The sequence below is a fragment of the Tamandua tetradactyla genome, chromosome 8 (assembly GCF_023851605.1).
Source record: "Tamandua tetradactyla isolate mTamTet1 chromosome 8, mTamTet1.pri, whole genome shotgun sequence".
NCBI lineage: Eukaryota > Metazoa > Chordata > Mammalia > Pilosa > Myrmecophagidae > Tamandua > Tamandua tetradactyla.
In genome coordinates, this window is record NC_135334.1 from 67,701,576 (window position 1) to 67,723,513 (window position 21,938).

At 37.8% G+C, this 21,938-nt stretch overlaps 1 protein-coding gene across 8 annotated transcripts in view; it reads left to right on the forward strand.

Moving 5' to 3' along the window:
• Positions 1 to 21,938, forward strand: part of GDPD4 (glycerophosphodiester phosphodiesterase domain containing 4) — a 220,157-nt gene that overhangs the window by 78,755 nt on the left and 119,464 nt on the right. For all 8 annotated transcript variants that reach the window (XM_077113504.1, XM_077113505.1, XM_077113510.1 and 5 more), the window contains one exon: positions 14,634 to 14,790. In XM_077113504.1, coding sequence (XP_076969619.1) covers positions 14,634 to 14,790 — 157 coding nt within the window. The remainder of the gene's footprint in view (positions 1 to 14,633; positions 14,791 to 21,938) is intronic.

Here is a 21,938-nt window from a genome sequence, read left to right on the forward strand (position 1 = left end):
ATTGTGCTATCCATTTCTGGATTTTTACAATCAGTCCTGTTGCAAAATCTGTATCCCTTAGTTCTAATTACCCAATATCTACCCTATTTCTATCTCCTCTTTATCTCTGTTCTTAACTGAAATTCTCTAAGTTCATTCATTAATGTTAGTTCATATAAGTGAGACCATACAGTATTTGTCCTTTTGTTTGTGGCTAATCTCACTCAGCATAATGTCCTTAAGGTCCATCCATGTTGTTACATACTTCATAACTTTATTCTGTCTTACAGCTGCATAATATTCCATAATATGTATATGCCACAGCTTGTTTAGCCACTCATCTGTTGATGGACATTTTGGCTGTTTCCATCTCTTCACCATTGTAAATAATGCTGCTATAAACATTGGTGTGCAAATGTCTGTTAGTGTCCTTACCCTCATGTTCTCTGAGTAGATACCTAGCAATGGTATTACTGGGTCATATGATAATTCTATACTTAGCTTCCTGAGGAACCGCCAAACTGCCTTCCACAGTGGTTGTACTATTTGATATTCCCACCGACAGTGGATAAGTGTGCCTCTTTCTCCACATCCTCTCCAGCACTTGTCATTTTCTGTTTTATTGATAATGGCCATTCTGGTGGGTGTGAGATGATATCACACTGTGGTTTTGATTTGCATTTCCCTAATAGCCAGGGAAGTTGAGCATCTTTTCATGTGCCTTTTGGCCATTCGTATTTCTTTTTCTGAGAAGTTTCTGTTCATATCTTTTGTCCATTTTGTAATTGGGTTGTCTGTCTTTTTGTTGTTGAGTTGAACTGTCTCTTTATACATTCTGGATACTAGAACTTTATTTGATATTTCATTTTCAAATATTGTCTCCCATTGTGTAGACTGTCTTTTTACTTTCTTGACAAAGTTCTTTGATGCACAAAAGTGTTTAATTTTGAAGAGTTCCAATTTCTTTGTTTCTTTCTTCAGTGCTCGTGCTTTGGGTGTAAGGTCTAGGAAACCGCCTCCTAATATAAGATTTATAAGATATTTCCCTACGTTTTCTTCTAAAAGTTTATGGTCTTTGATCTAACGTTTAGGTCTTTGATCCATTTTGAGTCAATTTTTATGTAGGATGTAAGATACGGATCCTCTTTCATTCTTTTGCATGTAGATATCCAGTTCTCTAGGCACCATTTATTGAAGAGACGGTTCTATCCCAAGTGATTTGGCTTAACTGCATTATCAAAGATCAATTGTCCATAGATGAGAGGGTCTATAACTGAACACTCTATTCAATTCCATTGGTCAGTATATCTGTCTTTATGCCAGTACCATGCTGTTTTGAGCCCTGTAGCTTCGTAATACAGCTTAAAGTCAGGTAGCATGAGACCTCCGACTTCATTTTTTTTTTCTCAGGATATTTTTAGCTATTCTGGGCACCCTGCCCTTCTAGATAAATTTGGTTATTGCTTTTTCTATTTCTGCAAAATAAGTTTTTGGGATTTTAATTGGTATTGCATTGAATCTGTAAATCAATGTAGGTAGAATTGACATCTTAACTGTATTTAGTCTTCCAGTCCATGAACCCAGTATGCCCTTCCATCTGTTTAGGTCTTCTGTGATTTCTTTTAATGATTTCTTGTAGTTTTCTTTGTATAGGTCTTTTGTCTCTTTAGTCAAATTTATTCCTAAATATTATATATTTTTTGTTGCACTTGTAAATGGAATTATTTTCTTGATTTCCCCCTCAGATTGTTCATTACTAGTGTATAGAAACACTACAGATTTTTGAGTGTTGAGCTTGTAACCTGCCACTTTGCTGTACTCATTTATTACTCTAGTAGCTTTGCTGTGGATTTTTCGGGATTTTTGGCATCTAATATATCATCTGCAAACAGTGAGAGTTTTACTTCTTCCTTTCCAATTCTGATGCCTTGTATTTCTTTTTCTTGTCTAATTGCTCTGGCTAGAACTTCCAACACAATGTTGAATAACACTGGTGATAGTGGACATCTTTGTCTTGTTCTGATCTTAGCGGGAAAGTTTTCAGTTTTTCCCCATTGAGGATGATGTTAGCTGTGGGTTTTTCATATATTCCCTTTATCAATTCGAGGAAGTTCCCTTCTATTCCTATCCTTTGAAGTGTTTTCAACAGGAAAGGATGTTGAATTTTTCAAATGCCTTTTCTGCATCAATCGAGATCATCATGTGGTTTTTGTGCTTTGATTTGTTGATATGGTGTATTACATTAATTGATTTTCTTATGTTGAACCATCCTTGCATACCTGGGATGAATCCTACTTGGTCATGATGTATAATTCTTTTAATGTGTTGTTGGATACGATTTGCTAGAATTTCGTTGAGGATTTTTGCATCTGTATTCATTAGAGAGGTTGGTCTGTAGTTTTCTTTTTTTGTAATATCTTTGTCTGGCTTTGGTATGAGGGTGATGATGGCTTTGTAGAATGAGTTAGGTAGCTTTCCCTCCTCTTCAATTTTTTTGAAGAGTTTGAGCAGGATTGATATTAATTGTTTCTGGAATGTTTGGTAGAATTCACATGTGTAGCCATCTGGTCCTGAACTTTTCTTTTTGGGGAGCTTCTTAATGACTGATTTAATTTCTTTACTTGTGATTGGTTTGTTGAGGTTGTCCATTTCTTCTTGAGTCAAAGTTGGTTGTTCATGCCTTTCTATAAAGTTGTTCATTGCATCTACATTGTCGTGTTTATTAGCATAAAGTTGTTCATAGTATACTGTCATTGCTTCCTTTATTTCTGTGGGGTCAGTGGTTATGTCTCCTCTTCCATCTCTAATCTTATTATTTGCACCCTCTCTCTTCTTCTTTTTGTCAATCTTGCTAAGGGTCCATCAATCTTATTGATTTCTCATAGAACCAGCTTTTGGTTTTGCTGATTTTCTCAACTGTTTTCACGTTCTCAGCTTCATTTATTTCTGCTCTAATCTTCATTATTTATTCCTTTTGCTTGCTTTGGGGTTAGTTTGCTGTTCTTTCTCTACTTCTTCCAAGTGGACATTTAATTCCTCAATTTTTGCCCTTTCTTCTTTTTTGATAGGCATTTATGGCAATAAATTTCCCTCTTAGCACTGCCTTTGCTGCATCCCATAAGTTTTGATATGTTGTGTTTTCATTTTCATTTTCCTTGAGATAGTTACTGATTTCTCTTGTAATTTCTTCCTTGACCCACTGGTTGTTTAAGGGTGTGTTGTTGAGCCTCCACAGAGTTATGAATTTTCTGGCACTCTGCCTATTATCAATTTCCAACTTCATCCCCTTATGATCTGGGAAAATGTTTTGTATGATTTCAGTCTTTTTAAATTTATTGAGACTTGCTTTTTTTCCCAGCATATCATCTATCCTTGAGAATGATCAATGAACACTTGAGAAAAAAGGTGTATCCTGCTGTTGTGGAGTATAATGTTCTAGAAATGTCTCTTAAGTCTAGCTCATTTATTATATTATTCAAATTCTCTGTTTCTTTATTGATCCCTTGTCTAGATGTTCTGTCCATTGATGAGAGTGGGGAATTGAAGTCTCCAACTATTATGATAGATGTGTTATTTCTTTTTTCAATGTTTGCCTCATGTATTTTGGAGCACTCTGACTTGGTGCATAAATATTTATGATTGTTATGTCTTCATGTTGAATTTTTCCTTTTATTAATACCTAGTGTCCTTCTTTGTCTCTTTTAATTGTTTTACATTTTGAAGTCTAATTTGTTGTATATTAGTATAGCTACTCCTGATCTTTTCTGATTTTTTTTTTTGCATGAAGTATCTTTTCCTAACCTTTCACTTTCAACCTAAGTTTATCCTTGGGTCTAAGATGTGTTTCCTGTAGATAGCATATAGATGGGTCCTGTTTTTTAATCCATTCTACCAGTCTATGTCTTTTGATTGAGGAGTTTAATCCATTAACATTTAGTATTATTACTGTATGGGCAGTACTTTCTTCTACCATTTGCCTTTTGGATTTTATACGCCTTATCTAATTTTTCTTCTTTTTACCTTTACTGGTAGTCTTCATTTCTACACTCTTCTCCACATGTCTCTCTCCTGTCTTTTCCTATCTGTCTTAGTGCTCACTTTAGTATTCTTACAGAGCTGCAAGAATACTAATTTCTTGGTCACAAATTTTCTTTCTGATTTTTTGTCTGAAAATGTTATATTTCTCCCCTCAGTTTTGAAGGACAATTTTGCTGGGTATAGAATTCTTGGTTGGCAGTTTTCCTCTTTAAGTATCTTAAATATATCATCTCACAGTTTTCTTGTCTCCATGGTTTCTGCTGAGAAATCTACACATAGTCTTATTGGGCTTCCCTTGTAGATGATGGATTACTTTTCTCTTCTGCATTCAAGATTCTCTCTTTCTCTTTGACCTCTGACATTCTGATTTGCAAGTGTCTTGGGGTACTTCTGTTTCTATCTATTCTGTTTAGGGTATGCTGCACTCTTGGATCTGTAATTTTAAGTCTTTGATAAGAGTTGGGAAATTTTCAGTGATCATTTCCTCCATTAGTTTTTCTCCTCCTTTCCCCTTCTCTTCTCCTTCTGGGACACCCACAACCTGTATATTCATGTGCTTCATGTTGTCATTCAATTCTTTTCCTATATTTTCCCTATAGTTTCTTTTGCTTGTTGGATTTTAGATGTTCCATCCTCCAGTTCACTAATCCTATCTTCTGCCTCTTGAAATCTAACATTGTAGGTTTCTATTGTTTTTTTCCCCCATCTCTTCTACTGTGCCTTTCATTCCCACAAGTTCTGTGATTTGTTTTTTCAGACTTTCGATTTCTTCTTTTTGTTCATTCCTTGCCTTCTTTATATCCTCCCTCAATTCATTGATTTGATTTTTGATGAGGTTTTCCATGTCTGTTCAAACATTCTGAATTAATTGTTTTAACTCCTATATCTCATTTGAATTGTTGGTTTGTTCCTTTGACTGGGCCATATCTTCAATTTTCCTACTATGATTCATTATTTTTTGCTGGTGTCTAGGCATTTAATTACCTTAATTAGCTTATTCTGGAGATTGCTTTCACTTTTTTATGTGGGAATTTCTTGCTGGATGACTTTGTTGTCTATCTGTTCTTTGACATTCAGTTCAGCTTGTTCTAGACCTCTGGCTTAGGTTTTGTTTAACAGATCAGAATTTTTCAGTTCTTGTTTTCATGTTTCTTGCCCTGCCTGTATGGTGTCTCCCCTGGCCTTAGGAGGGTCTACATAGGTATTATAGATCCCAGCCAGATTTTCCCAGACTGGACTGGCCTCTTCTCAGGAGGAAAGAGTCACCTGCATCAGTTATCCCTGAGGGTGAGACCCAGTGATTGAAAGGCTTTCCTAGGAAGCCTCTGGACTCTGCATTTTTCCTATCCTGCCTAGTATATGGTGCTTGTCTGCCTAAGGGTCCTACCAGCATAAGGTTATGTGGTACCTTTAACTTTAGCAGACGCTCCCTGCTGGGGACGTGGCTGAGTCAAAGGAGAGATTGTAAGCTGGCTTTATTCACTTCACTTTTCCAGACCTTGGGGTCTGAATTCCTCGAGGAAGGGAATCCACATGAGCTGGGCCCCACGCCTCTCCTGGGGGAAGGCACAGGCTCCAGACAGACATTCAAACAAGCTTAATTCTGCCTATGCCTGGGGCAGTTGGAGTCTGGGAACCCCTGCAGCTGTATCTAAAGAGTAGTCAAGCCATAGAAACAGCCACAACAAAGAAAAAGAAAAAGAAAAATCCTTTTCAGAGTAGGACCTCCGTTCGGGTTTACCAATCAAAAGATTAAGTTGGTATGTTGCTTTGTGGATCTTCAGGCCCTACATGCCCCCTCCTTTCTTTCACAGCCCATACCGTTTCAAGTATTATGCGCTATCCTATCCAAAAAATCTCTCTCTTTTTTTTCTTTTTTCTTTTTCCATCAGCCCTGACCCCTCTGTGCTGGGGCAAAAACCAGCAACCTCTGCTTTTACTCAAGGTTCAACTTAGCTGGTGGCCTATTTTTAGTAGTCAGAATTTATTAATTAATTCCACAATTGGAGCTTGGTTGTGCTCAGCCTCTACTGCTGGTAAAGTCTCTTTCCTTTGCCTTCTGAGAAGCAGCTTGTGGGGGAGGGGTGCCGGCTGCCACAGTTTGGGGAACTCAGGGTTCTGGGTGGGCTCACAGCTGGTCCAGCTTGTCCAGACTGGGGTATGCTGTGTGTCCAGTCACTGACGTGGCCCTAGCATTTCTTCTGTACTGTTCCTGCCTATTTACTAGCTGCTCTGGAGGATGTTCTAGTTTGCTAGCTGTGAAATGCAATACACCAGAAATGGAATTACTTTTAAAAAAGGGGAATTTAATAAGTTGCTAGTTTACAGTTCTAAGGCCAAGAAAATGTCCCAATTAAAACAAGTCTATGGAAATGTCCAGTCAAAGGCATACATCCAGGGAAAGACACCTTGGTTCAAGAAGGCTAATGAAGTTCAGTGTTTCTCTCTCAAGTGAGAAGGCACATGGCGAGCATAATCAGAATTTCTCTCTCATCTGGAAAGCCATATGGTGAACACAGTCACGGTTCCTCTCTCATCTGGAAGGGCACATGGTGAACATGGTGTCATCTGCTAGCTTCTTCTCCTGGCTTCCTGTTTCATGAAGCTCCCCGGGAGGCATTTTCCTTCTTCATCTCCAAAGGTCACTGGCTGGTGGACTCTGTTTCTCATGACTATGTCGTTCTGTTCTGCTTTCTCTGAATCTCTCATTCTCCAAAATGTTTCCTCTTTTATAGGACTCCAGTAAACCAATCAAGACCCACCCAAATGGGTGGAGACATGTCATCCAGCTTGACAACCACTGTTGATTAAATCACACCTCCAGGGAGATGATCTCATTACAGTTTCAAACATACAGTATCAAATAGGGATTATTCTGCCTTTATGAAATGGGATTTAGATTAAAACATGACTTTTCTAGGGGACATACATCCTTTCAAACCACCACAGAGGATGAACTAAATCCTATATCTTGCTAAACCGCCATCTTGTCCCCTCTATCCAAAGTATTCAGTTTTGAGGAGATCCCATTTATCTATTTTTTGTTTCACTGCTTGTGCTTTGAGTGTAAGGACTAAGAAACTACCCTTCATCACGAGATCTTGAAGACACTTCCCTACATTTTCTTCTGGAAGTTTTATGATACTGGCCTTTATTTCCACTTTTAGAACACTATCTGGTACTCATTAGGTATTTGTAGAATTGAAGTTCTGAGGGAAAAACGTATAAATGTCACCAAGGGATATTTTTGTTTTTGTCTTTAATCCATTTTGAGTTAATTTTTATATAAGGTGTGAGATGGGGTTTTATCTTTTTGGTTGTGGATATCCAGTTCTCCTAGCTCCATTTGTTAAAGATACTGTTCTGCCCCATTTGAGTGGACTTGGCATCTTTGTCAAAAATCAGTTGACCATAGATGTGAGGATGTATTTCTGAACTCTCAATTCTAGTCCATTAATTGATATTCTTTCTTTATGCCAATACCATGCTATTTTGACCACTGCAGCTTTGTAATATGCTCTAATGTCAGCAAGTGTGAATCCTTCCACTTCATTGTTCTTCTTCAAGATGTTTTTGGCTATTTGGGTCCTTACTCTTCCAAATAAATTTGATAATCATATTTACTATTCATGCAAAGTAGACTGGAATTTTTATTTGGACTGTGTGGAATCTGTAAATCAATTTGGTTGATGTCTTAACATTTAGCCTTCAATACATGAACATGAAATATCCTTCCATTTATTTAGGTGTCCTTTAATTTGTTTTATACATTTCTGAATAGAGGTCGTTTACATCCCAGGTTATGTTTATTCCTAGATATTTGATTCTTTTAGCTGTTATTGTAAAAAGAATTTTGTCTTAATTTCCTCCTCGATAGCTTATTACTAATTTATGGCAACACCTCTGAGTTCCTTGTGTTATCTTATATCCCACCACCTTGCTGAAATCGGTTGTTAGTTTAGTAGCTTTTTTTTTTTTTTTTTTTAAAGAAAGACAGAGAAGGAAGGAAGGATGGAAGGAAGGAAGGGAGGAAGAAAGGGAAACATCTTTAAACATTTTCTTATTTTATTATATTTTGTTTGTTTGTTTGTTTTTTACATGGGCTGGGGCCGGGAATCGAACCGGGGTCCTCCGGCATGGCAGGCAAGCACTCTTGCCCGCTGAGCCACCGCGGCCCGCCCAGTTTAGTAGCTTTTTTGTAGATTTTTTTGGACTTTGTAAATATAGGATCATGTCATCTGCAAATAGTGAATGTTTTACTTCTTCCTTTCTGATTTGGATGTCTTTTATTTCTTTTTCTTGCCTAATTGTTCTATCTAGAATTTCTAGCACAGCTTTGAATAACAGTGGTGACAGTGGCATCTTTGTCTTTTTACCAATCTTAGAGGGAAAGTATTCAGTCTCTCACCATTGAGTATGATGTTACCTGTAGGTTTTCATATATGGCCATTATCAGGTTGAGGGCATTTCATTTTATTCCTATCTTTCAAAGTGTTTTCGTTAAGAAAGAATGCTAGATTTTTCCCAGTGTCTTTTCTTCATCAATCAATATGATCATGTGGATTTTCTCCTTCAATTTGTTAATGTGGTATATCGCATTAATTGATTTTCTTGTGTTGAACTGCCCTTGCATACCCAGACTAAAACCACTTGGTCATGGTGTATAATTCTTTTAATGGATTCAAATTGGAAATATTTTGTTGAGGTTTTTTCCACTTCTATGTTCATTAGAGAGATTAGTCTATAATTTTCTTGTCTTGTAGTATCTTTATCTGCTTTGGAATTAGGGTGATGTTGGCGTCATAGAATGAGTTGGGTAGTGTTCCATCCTCTTCAGTTTTTGGAAAAATTTGAGCAGGACTCATATTAATTCTTCTTGGAATGTGTTGTAGAATTCACCTGTGAAGTTATCTAGTTCTGGGGTTTTCATTGTTGGCCAGTTTTTCATGACTGATTCAATTACTTGTGATTGGTTTGTTGAAGTCTTCTGTTTCTTCTCAAGTCAGTGTACATTGTTCATATGTTTCTAGGAAAACCTCCATTTTATCCAAGTTGCCTAATTTGTTGGTGTACATTTGTTTAGAGTATCCTCTTATGATCTTTTTATCTCTATGGGGTCAGTGGTAATGATCTCCTTTGATTTCTTTTAGCAATGTTATGTCATTTTCTGCGTACAAGTTCTTTATGCCCCTAGTAAAATTCATTCCTAAGTATTTGATCTGTTCTAGTTTTCTAGCTGCCAGAATCCAGTATACCAGAAACAGAATGGCTTTTAAAAGGGGGAATTTATTAAGTTGCAAGTTTATAGTTCTAAGGCTGTGGAACTGTCCAAATAAAAGCAAATCTATAAAAATGTCCAAAGTAAGGCACTCTCAGGAGGTTACTTTCACTCAAGAAAGACTGATGAAGTTCAGGGTTTCTCTCCCAACTGGAAAGGCACATGGCAAACATGGTGATGTCTGTCAGCTTTCTCACCAGGCTTCTTGTTACATGAAGCTCTTCCAGGGCATTTTCCTTCTTCATCTCCACAGGTCTCTGGCTGCATGGGCTCTCGTGGTTCTTGTGGCTCTCTCCTGGCTCTAAGCTCTCTCCAAAAATGTTTCCTCTTTTAAAAAATCCCAATAAACTAATCAAGACCTACCTAGAATGAGTGGAGTCACATCTCCCTTTAATCAAAAGTTAATACCCACAAGTGGGTGGGTCACATCTATGTGGAGATAATCTAATCAAGTTTCCAACATACAATGCTGAATAGGGATTAAAAGAAACAGCAGCTCCACAAGATGGATTAGGATTAAAACATGGCTTTTCTAGGGTACATAATTCTTTCAAACCAGCACAACTCCCCTCTCATTTCCGATTTTATTTATTTGCATCTTCTCTCTTTTTTAATTGTCATTTTAGCTAATTCGTCCATTTATTGATCTTTTCAAGGAACCAATTTTTTAAAATTGATTCTCTCTCTTATTCTCAAATTCATTTATTTCTGCTCTAATCTTTGTTATTTCTTTCCTTCTGCTCGCTTTGGCATTAATTTGTCCTTCTTTTTCTAGTTCTTCCAGGTGTGTAATTACGTATTTGGTGTTAGCTCTTTCTTCCTTTCTGATGAAGATGTTTAGGGCTGTAAATTTCCCTCTCATCACTGCCTTCATTGCATTGCATGCATTTGGTATGTTGTAATTCTCATTTTCATTCATTTCCTGATATATACTGATTTCTCTTGCAATTTATTCTTTGACCAACTGATTGTTCAAGAGTATGTTCTTTAACCTCCATATATTTGTTAAAAAATTTTTTTTGAGAAAAGTTTTTTTTTAACTTTTATCATGAAGTCCTTTTCTGCACAAAAGTTTTAAATTTTGATTAGGTCCCATTTATTGATTTTTCCTTTTGTGGCTTGTGCTTTTGTTCTGAAGTCTAAGAAACCATTGCCTAGTACAAGCTCATAAGGATGCTTCTGATATTTTCTTCTAAGAAGTTTATAATTATGTATTTGATTGATTTTGTGTTATGGTGTAAGATAAGGCCCTTTTATCTTCTGCATATAGATATCCAGTTTTTCCATAACTGTTTGTTGAAGAGACTATTCTTTCCCAACTGAGTGGACTTGGCATGCTTGTAAAAAATCAATTGGCCATACATGTATGGGTCTTTTTGTTGCACACTGTACATTTTAACATTTTAAAATGTTAATTCTGGGATTTTGTCCTTGAGTTGTCTGTTCCTTTACTTTGCATCCAGATCATGCTGTGACAGAGATGAGATGTCCTTCAATGCCAGGAGTTAACAAAATAAGGCAGAAAATTCCCTTTCTTAGACTTTGCAAATTGGCTCTGCATTGGCTGATGCTTTCATTCAGAATTCAGGTCTCCTATTAAGATGATCATCCCAGGTGAATGTAAAGTATAGGGTTCTCGCAACTTTTCTGAGCCTGTGTCTTGTCCTGCGTTTATGCTTGCAAGCGGCCTTAGGAATTTCCTCATTTACAGGAATTCAAATGCCTCTCTACTCTCTGTTAAAGCATACTTTCTCCATCCACTGCTCTACTGATTGACCTAAAGGAGGAAAGCCTTTGTTCCAGGTTGCTTTTGATGCCAGGCAGTCCCAGGAGTTCTCAGAGAAATTGAGACCTCAACCAAGGGCTGGTGCTGTAAGGTTCTTGATTTAGTCATGGGAAGGAATTCAAGGACTAGTCAGTATGTATAGCCAAATGGTTTAATAAGCTTGATGCCAGGGAACCTCAGAAGTTCATGGCTGGATGCAGGAGATCCCCAGGAATTCTTGAAGAAGTCTAGATCTTGACCAGGGGCTGACGCTATGAATTTTCTTGTCTTGGCCACAAGAAAGAACTTGAGAACTAAGCAGTGTGTACAGCCAAAGAATCCAAAGACTGGCTAGTGTGTACAAAACTCAAAACTTTAATGCATACAAAAGCACACGCTCACAGGAAGGTGAGTGTGGGTATTCTCCAAAGGAGGAGAAGCAATCTGAGGTCAAGATCCTTGAATGAAGAGAATTTGGAGGGGCCCTTCCTCCTTTGGCTATGCTAATAAGGGATTGATGAACTGCCCTTTTCATTGGTTCTTTTCAGTTGCTGACCTGAGTGATGGCTAGGTGTGTTTGGGCTTGTTCTGTGTATGCCAAAGCAACCTTGTTTTGGGTTTTAGAGTCAGTTCCATCTCCCTCCTTCCCTGTCTAACCTGCCTCACTTTAACTTAATTTTGTCTTACATTGCTTTAATTGTTGCTAGCTGCCTCTGCCTGGTGGTCAAATTTTGGATGGGTGAGCCCAAGCAGAGTTTCCTAAGCCATTTTTTCATGTTACCATTGATTTATTGTTATTGATGTGGAGGCACTCCAGTATGTCCATAGATATTACTCTACTCCCAGTGGAACAAGACCAGGAACCCCCAATGAGTGTGCAGGCTGACTCCACACCATCCTAGCTAGCGGCTGGGATGCCTTCCAAGGGCACCAGGAGCTTCTTCTATGGCTTTTGAAACTACATTTTCTTGGTTTGGCAGTCTCCAAGTTACTGCAGCCCTTTAACTGTTTTCCATAGTTTTGAGGAAGGGTAGTTTCTTTAAAACTCCTTGGCTGCTTTTGCCTGAGGGGTGTTGGAACAATGGCTGCCCTCACAGCTGACCCCAGTGATCTGAAGCAGCTGATGAAAAGCAGTGATCAGCCATCAAATGACACACACCTGGATTTTGGAGGGCTACATCTTCATATGTCATTCTGAGAACAGCAAGCTGTACCATGTACCATGTGCCTGGTCTGCAGTTCTGACTGCTTCCTGCCAAGAGACTGAGTAGTGGGGGTTGGAGCCACTACAGCGAGGCTGAAAATCACTGGTATTTACTATATTTACTGGCCTTTACCTCGCGCTTTTCCTTGGATGCATTACAGTGTTCCACTAGACTCCAGAGTTTCAAAGTGGTAGAGTCAAACAATTCCTGCCAGTTCTATAGTAGTTTTGGCAGAGTGACTGATTACCAGAACATTCTAGTCTGCTGTCTTCCCACAGTCCCCTTTCTGACTGCTTTTCTTTTGGGGGGGGGCTGGGGGCTGAGGTGCATGGTCCAGGAATCGAACCTGAGTCTCCTGCAAGAAAGCAAGCATTCTACCACTGAACCATCCATGCACTCCTCTCTGGCTGCTTTTAAGATTTTCTTTTCTTCACTGTTTTTGTGAATTTGGTTGTGATAATCCTTATAATGATGCATTTATGTGTGTGTGTGTGTTTATCCTTATATTTTATCCTTATTGGGTGTCTTCTATTTATCCTTCTTTGCATTCATTGAGATTTTTGCATCTATTGAAGCATACTTATAACATTTTGAAATTTTTTTCAATTTTTATTTAAATAGATACTTTTTTCTGCTCCTCTTTTCCTTGTAGGACCCCAATTATATATACATATAGTACTGCTTGAAATTGTCTCACAAGTCACTTATGTGCTAATCTTTTTTGTCTCAGTGGCTTTTCTCTGTTTTTTCACTTTGGATTGGTACATCCCCAGTACCACTGATCTTTGCATTATCTAATCTGCTATTAATTTCATCCAGTGAAATTTTCATGTCTGTTATATTTTTTCCATCTTCTGAAATTCCATTCTTCTTTTTATATCTTTATTTCTGTCTAGATCTTCTCATTATGTTCATTTTCCTTTGCATATATTATTTACATCATTTATTTCTTTTGTTTTTACAATAATGCCCTTGTTACATCACTTTAGTTTATGAGATAATCTCCATTGAGTAATTTCTTCTATTTATGGATCACCTTTTCTTGCTTCTTTTCATGTCCTGTAAGTTGTGGTTACATGCTGGACATTGTGATTTTACTTTATTGGCTATTATATTTCTTGTATTTTTCTCAAGAAGGTTGGGCTTTTCTAGCAGGCAGTTAAGTTATTTGCAGATTAGTTTGATCCTGTAGATGCCATTTTTTAGCTTTTATATGGTGGCTCAAAGGAGCCCTCATTCTTTATCTAAATTACCCCCATTCTAAGACACAGCCCTCCAGAGTCTGTAAGAATTACCTCATTGAGGTCTCTCCCCTCTTGTTGGATGGATAATTTGTAGTACTATGTGAGCTCTGGAAATTGCTTGTCATAGAAATTTCTATTAAGTTTTTTTTTCTTAGAGATTGTTCTTGCTAGGTTTCATAGAGTTTACACATTTACCTGATTTTATTTAGCCAATCTAAGGGGACCTCTTCCAAAATTTCTAGACCCCTGTTTGTATAGCTTGATCATCTCTTATGATACTCTGGCCCACAAATTCTAGCTGTCTCAGCCTACCTTAATTCTACTCTGTATCTCCTTATTTCTGCAAGTAGTAGGGTTCCTTTAGTCCCATTCCCCAACCCATGCTGCAGTCCAGTCTTCACCACAGGAAGAAAGCCTAGACAATCGTAGAACTTATCTAATTTATTTCCCTTTTATCAGGGATCACAATACTGTGTTCCCTGTTGTCCAGTGACCAAAAACAGTTGTTCCCTTCATTTCGTCCTGTTTTCTAGTTGTTTATGGTAGGAGCATAACTCCTAGCACTGTTATTCCCATATGGCTATTGTAGAAGTTCTCAATAAAAGTTCAATTTTATTGGGAAGGCAACAGAGATTTTTGTAGAAGCCAAAATTACTCCAAGGCAAATAGCAGATAGTGGAAACTTGTCTAAAAGTGCCACGTGATGTACTGAGATACCCATGGCCAGATATACTCATGTCAGGTGCCTACTTGGGGAAAGGGTAAGGAAAACACAGAAAGATTGTGTGAAAATCTGCTTAGTAAGATCCTGGGGACCTCAGGGTGTTGCCTCTATTTGTTTTTCATCCATCTTACTCTCATGTTGCTCTTGTACCTGCTGCTTTTCTGATGCTGGACAGTTACTGAATAAGGAATATACCTTTTTACTCTCACTAGTAAGATTATTGTACATCATGAAAAATTGATCCCTAAGGCAGAAGAATATTGATGTCAGAGTGTAAATGACTGGTACTAAGTCGTTTGCTGAGATGAGCCCTAGAAAGACTTGTGATTTTGATGGACCTTCTGAGAAGCCTGGTTAAATGCAATGTATCCCTGCCCCTCTTTTCCTCCTCTGCCTGCAGTGTTGATCATGTGCCTTTCCTCATGCATGACCATGACCTGAGAAGAACAACCAATATTGATGAGATCCTGCCAAGTTCCTCCTTGAACAACACTGCCTTCTTCACTTGGGATTTCCTGTCGACTTTGAATGCAGGAAAATGGTTTTTAGACACATGGGTAAGACACATCCTCCATCTTAACAAATTTGAAAATCCTCTTGTGGGTCAGGTCATGTGCTGCTCTTAAAGATACTAGCCAGAGGTAGAAGATAGGCAAGTGTGCATATGATTTCATCCCAGTTTGGTAGCAGAACTCTATCATTGGCAGAAGGGCCTTTCCAGTAATTCATTCTGTCTAATTGCTGCTTTCTACATTCACCCAGAAGTTGAAGATAAACTTGTAAACTTACTCTTATATATAAATCCCTTTTATTCAAGTATTTCATAAACTTTTACAATGTGTCTACTATGTACACAGCATTTTCCTGGGCGTTTTGAGTAGTTCACAGTCTTTATAGATGAGGCAGACCTGGAAACATATTTATTCTTGATTAATTCTTCTATTCAACAAATATTTATTGAATATTATGGAGTACTAGGCACATGGAATACAATAATGAATAAACATGTGTGCTGGTTTAAAAGGATGTATGTCCCCTATAAAAGCCGCATTTTAATCTAAATCCCAATTCATAAAGGCAGAATAATTCCTATTCAATACTGTATGTTTGAATATGTAATGAGATCATCTCCCTGGAGATGTGATGTAATCAAGAGTGTTTGTTAAGCTGGATTAGGTGACAACATGTCTCCACCCATTTGGGTGGGTCTTGATTGGTTTACTGGAGTCCTATAAAACAGGAGACATTTTGGAGAATTAGGGAGATTCAGAGAGAGCAGAGAATGCTGCAGCACCACAAAGCAGAGTCTAGCAACCTTTGGAGATGAAGAAGGAAAACATCTCCCGGAGAGCTTCATGAAACCGGAAGTCAGGAGAGAAAGCTAGCAGATGACGCCATGCTCACCATGTGCCCTTCCAGCTGAGAGAGAAGCCTTGTGTTTACCATGTGCCTTCTCACTTGAGAGAGAAACCCTGAACTTCATTGGCCTTCTCGAACCAAGGTATCTTTCCTGGATGGATGCCTTTGATTGGACATTTCTATAGACTTGTTTTAATTGGGACATATTTTCAGCCTTAGAACTGTAAACTAGCAACTTATTAAATTCCCCTTTTTAAAATCCATTCTGTTTCTGGTATATTGCATTCCGGCAGCTAGCAAACTAGAACAGCATGCATCCAGCCTTAAGGGAGTTCACAGACTAGTGAAGGAAAAACCATTACAATACATTATAAGTGCAAAATAAAGTTAATTTCTGGATGCTTCAGGAACACAGAAGAACAATTTCTAACTCAGTCTGAGGGATAGGAGTAGGGGGTTCTGGAAGAAGGAGATGTATTGGCCAATAATAGAAATAGAAAGCACGTTCTATATGCTGTGCAATTTTGAGGCAGGAATGGATGGCTCTCCTTGAAGGTTTCAGGATTTATCTGATTTACGAACCCTCTGGAACATTACAGGTTCCAGGAAAGCAAACTTAGTGCATGAAACTTTCATAGTAGAGTCTCAGTTCGAGCCCTAGGTGTTCTTAAAAGTTAATAACAGGAGTGATGTTGGTTGAGGATTAGCAAACCGCTGCAATTAGCACTATCTAACTGAAGCTTGCCTAAGAATAGCCTCTTGACTCCATCTGATCTCTCTTGGCCACCGAATGCCTTACTTTATTATATTTCTTATCCCTTTTGGTCCAGAAGTTGTTGTCGAATCCGCAGTGCAGGGCTGGACTCATCCCTGGGAGTCGGCATGTCCCATAGTGTCAGGGACACTACCCCCACTGAACATCATGTCTCATGTAGGTGGGGAGGGTAATGATTTTCTTTGCAGAGTTAGGCTTAGAAGGAGAGAGAGGCCACATCTGAGCAACAGAAGAGGTTTCCTGGAAGCAACTATTAGGCCTCTTTATGGGTAGTCTTAGCTTCTCCCTTACAGATAAAAGTTTAGTAAGGGCAAACCTCAAAATCAAGGTCTGGGCCTATTTTCTTGGGAGTCCCCAGTGGTTGAGAGGTATCCAGGGTTTCCCAGATGGGAAAGTTTAAAAGTTCCATATATATATATATATATATATATATATATATATATATATAGTTTTTTTTCTTTCCTCTGAATCCTCAAGGGACTTTACCAATACTTTTTAATTATCAACCCATCATAGTCAGAGATGTATCAGGGTATTACATTAAGCTATACAAAATACAAGACCTTGTTCCCATTCTGGACTCCAGGAGTTTGGGTTGTTTAAATGAGCTATCCAGACAGGTTGATTTAGATTATGTGTTATAGAAAATTTAGGTTCTAGACATAATAAATCTCTCTGCTTTGGTCTTATATAGCAGGCTAAGGTCTAGAGTACATACAGTATCATCTTTCTCTCTTTTTTTTGTATCCTGTATGCTGGGAGTAACATTTCATTCTTTTTCCATGTGAGTATCTCTTTATTGTAGCACCATTTGAATTTTTTTTTTTTTTAACATGGGCAGGCACCGGGAATTAAACCCAGGTCCTCGGGCATGGCAGGCAAACATTCTTACCTGCTGAGCCACCGTGGCCCTGAATTTTTGTTTAATTGGTTTTTTCATTTGTTTGGGAAGTACATGGCTGGTAATTGAACCCAGGTCTCCTGCATGGCAGGTGAAAATTCTACCACTGAATTACCCTTGCACCCCCATACACTACCGTCTTTTACCATATATTCTAATTTACCTTGGACCCAGTGAGATTGGCTTCATTTTTAACTCTGAGGTCTGATCTGTGTTTTGGTTGCTTTAACTGTTATTATATAAAGCTATGTCAACTTTCAGAGCTGAAGCACTCCATTTCTGGGTCTTAGGTGCCACAGATTTATTCAAAGTTCCAAGGAATTACCAGTTGATACACATATATCTCACTGTTTCAGAATCTAGAAATACATTTACAACTTTAGACTAAGTGTGGCTGCTATAAGGGTTTACAATCTAGGCTCCAATTTTCTTGTAAGTATTTTCTGAACGAGACCTTAGCATATTTATTCTTTTATTTCTGGCTTATTTTGCAAAACGCATTGTCCCAAAGGTTTATTCAGTTTGTTGCTTGCCTCTTAATACCCTTCCTTTTTGTAACTGCACCATATTCCATCATATAGATGTATCACAGTTCGCCATTCTGATTCTCAATCATTGTACCCTTAGGATCCCTGCATCTATTGGGAATCATGTATAATGTCCAAAATAAACAAACCATGTCTTACAGTATCCCTACATTCTTGTACAATTTTCATTTTAGACAATTTTGATTTGTCAATAACAACAAAGAACCAACAAACACAACATTGCCAACTATCAAATCAAAATTACCCCTTATCACTTGTCCCTTCTGCCCAGTTAGTTGTCCTTGGTAGTGCTGTGTCACTGTTGATGTCTTCCTGTTAATTATTGGCCATAGAATGCATTTTTAGTTTCCCCCCTTGTTTTAGTTTGCTAGCTGCCAGAATGCAATTTACCAGAAATGGGGTGGCTTTTAAAAAGGGGGAGTTTATTGAGTTGCATATTTACAGTTCTAAGGCTATAGAAATGTCCAAATTAAGGCACCAACAAGAGGTTACCTTCACTCAAGAAGGGCCAATGAAGTTCAGGGTTTCTCTTTCGACTGAAAAGGCACATGACGAAGATGGCAATGTCTGCTAGCTTTGTTTCCAAGCTTCTTGTTTCATGAAGCTCCCCCAGAGACTTTCTTCTTCCTCTCCAAGGTCTCTGGCCATGTGAGCTCTTGTGGTTCTCATGTATCTTGTGGCTTTCTCATTTCTGTAGGCTCTGACTCTCTCCAAAATCCTTCTTCTCAAAGGATTCCAGAAACTAATCAAGACTCACCTGGAGTGAGTAGAGTCCCGTCTCCATCAAGGTTAATACCCATACTTGGGCAAGTCACATCTCTGTGGAGATAACCTAATCAAGTTCCCAACCTATAGTGCTGAATATGGATTGAAAGAAATGGTTGCCCCCGCGAGATTGGATCAGAATTAAAACATGGCTTTTCTAGGGCGCATAATCCTTTCAAACAAGTACACCCCTATACCTCTGTACTATTGACTCGTCAGTTTGGATTTAATCTAATCAGTCGAAAATTTTTAAGGAAGAAGAGAGAATTTTCACTGCTTCTTCAACCAGTGAGTCTCCTCTGTGGAGTTCATCGAGACCCTTCATCGGAGTTGCTAGGTTCACAACTTGCTCTATAGATTTTGGACTCTTCCATTTCCATGGTATGTGGAAAATCCCATATTTACAGATCTCTCCTGTAGATTCTGTTTCTCTCAAGAAGCCTGATTGGTGTGTTTATTGAAAAGACTGTTCTGATCCAGTTCAGTGGCCTTGTAGAAGATCTGTTGCCCATAGATTTGATGGTCTGTCTCCACACTCTTAATTTGATTCCATTGGTTAATTCTTCTGCTTTTGTGCTAGTACTATGCTGTTTTGACTACTGTGGCTTAATAGTAAGCACTAAAGTCAGGAACTGATAATCCTCCCATTTCACTCTTTTTTTTTTTTAAACGTATCTTTAATTATTCAGTGTCTCTTTCCCTGCCAAATAAACTTGATAGCTAGCTTTTCCAGGTCTTCAGAGTTGGTTGTTAAGATTTTTATTGGTATTGCATTGAATCTATAGATCAATTTGGGTAGAACTGACATCTTAACAACATTCAACCTTGCAATCCATGAGCATGGAATATCTTTCCATCTATTTAGGTCATTTTTAATTTCTTTTAGCAATGTTTTGTAGTTTTCTGTATACAAGTCCTTGCCATCCCTAGTTAGGCTTTTCCCCAGATACCTGATTTTTTTTCATCCCTATTTTGAATGGAATTTGTTCGTTGATTGTCTCCTGAGATAGGACATTGCTTGTGTATGGAAATATTACTGATTTCTATATGTTAATCTTGTATACCGTCACTTTGCTGAATTTATTGCACAAGTAGCTTTGTCAGAGATTTCTCAGGGTTTCTAAGGATAGGATCATGTCATTTGCAGACAATGAAAGTTTTACTTCTTTCTTTCCTATTTGAATGCCTTTTCTTTCTTTCTCCTGCCTACTTGCTCCAGCTGGAACTTCTAGTACAATGTTGAATAAAAGTGGTGATAGAGGGCATCCTTGTCTCATTCCTGACCTTGCAGGGAATGCTTTCGATCTTTCCCCATTGAGTTTGATACTGGCTGTGGGTTTTTCATATATGCCCTTTATGATATTGAGGAAGTTTCCTTTGTTTCCTACTTTTTGAAATAGTTTTATCAAGAAAGGATGCTGAATTTGCTGAATTTTGTCTGATGCTCTTTTAGCATCAATCAATATGATTTTTCTCTTTTGATTTGTTAATTGCTATGATTACATTGATTGATTTTCTTGTGTTGAACCACTCTTGCATTTCTGGTTTAAACCCCACTTGGTTGTGATGTATAGTTCTTTTAATGTGTCGTTTGATTCGATTTGCTGGTATTTTGTTGAGAATTTTTTTGTATCTCTGTTCATTAGGGATATTGGTCTGTAGTTTTCCTTTCTTGTATCATTATTCAGTTTTGGTATTAGAATGATGTTAGCATCATAAAATGAGTTAGGCAGACTTCCTTTTTCCTCAGGTTTTTGGAAGAGTTTGAGCAGAATTTGTGTTAGTTCTTTTTGTATTGTTTGATAAAATCCCCCTTTGAAGCTGTCTGTTCCTGGCTTTTCTTTGTAGGAAGATTTGTGATGACTGACTGAATCTCTTTACTTGTAAATGGTGTGTTGAAATTTTCCATTTCTTCTCGAGTCATTATAGATGGTTTGTGTATTTCTAGTAATTTAGTCCATTTCAGCTAAGTTGTCTAGTTTGTTGGCATATAGTCATTCATAATTCTCTTATGACTTTTAAAATTTCTTCAGAATCCATGGTAATGAACACCCTTTCATTTCTGATTTTGTTTATTTGCATCCTCTCTCTCTTTCCTTTTTAGTCTAGCTAGAGGTCTGTCAATTTTATTGATTTTCTCAAGGAAACAACTTTTAGTTCTGCTGATTCTTTCTGTTGTTTTATTTTTCCCCAGTTTGTTTAATTTTGCTTTACTCTTTGTTATTTCTCTTTTTTATTTGCTTTGGGGTTAGTTTGCTATTCTTTCTCTAAATTCTCCAGGTGTGTAGTTAAGTCCCTGAGTTTTGCTCATTCTTGTTTGTAAATATAGGCATTTAGGGCAGTAAATTCCACCCCCCAGCACTGCCTTTGTCACAACCCATAAGTTCTAATATGTTGTGTTCTCATTATCATTCATCTCTAGATATTTACTGATTTCTCTAACAATTTCTTCTGTGATCCACTTATTATTTAAGAGTGTGATGTTTAATCTCCATATGTTTGTGAGGGCTCTGGTTCTTTGTTGATTGTTAATTTCCAGTTTCATTCCATTGTGGTCAGAGAAAGTACTTTGGATAATTTTAATCTTATTAAATTTATAAAACTCAGCTTGTGTCCCAGCATATGATCTATCCTGGAGAACGTTCCATGTGCATTTGATGTATATCCTGGTGTTTTGGGGTGTAATGTCCTGTTTATGTCTCTTAGGCCTAATTAGTTTATCACATTGTTTAGGTTTTCTGTTTACTTGTGGATCCTCTGTCTGGTTGTTCTATTTATGATGGAAGTGCTGTATTGAAGTCTTCCACTATTGTTGAAACATCTATAGGTTCCTTCAGTTTTGCCAGCATTTGCCTTATGTACTTTGGAGCTCCTTGATTGGGAGCATAAACATTATGATCGTTATTTTCTCTTGGTGAATTGTCCTTTTCATTAATATATAGTGTCCTTCTTTATCTCATATGACATCTTTACATTAAAGTCTGTTTTATCTGATATTAATATAGCTACCTCTGCTTGCTTGCTTTCTTTTTTTTTTTGATAGGCAATATCGTTTGGATTTTATGTTGTCATGTTCCCTCCAACCCTAGTGTGCTGGTTTGAAAGGATGTATGTCCCCTAGAAAAGCCATGTTTTAATCTAAATCCCATTTCATAAAAGCAGAATAATCCCTATTCGATACTGTATGTTTGAAACTGTAATCAGATCATCTCCCTGGATGATGTGATATAGTCAAGAGTAGTTGTTAAGCTGGATTAGGTGATAACATGTCTCCACCCATTTGGTTGGGTCTTGATAAGTTTCTGGAGTGCTATAAAAGAGGAAACATTTTGGAGAATGAAGGAGATTCAGAGAGAG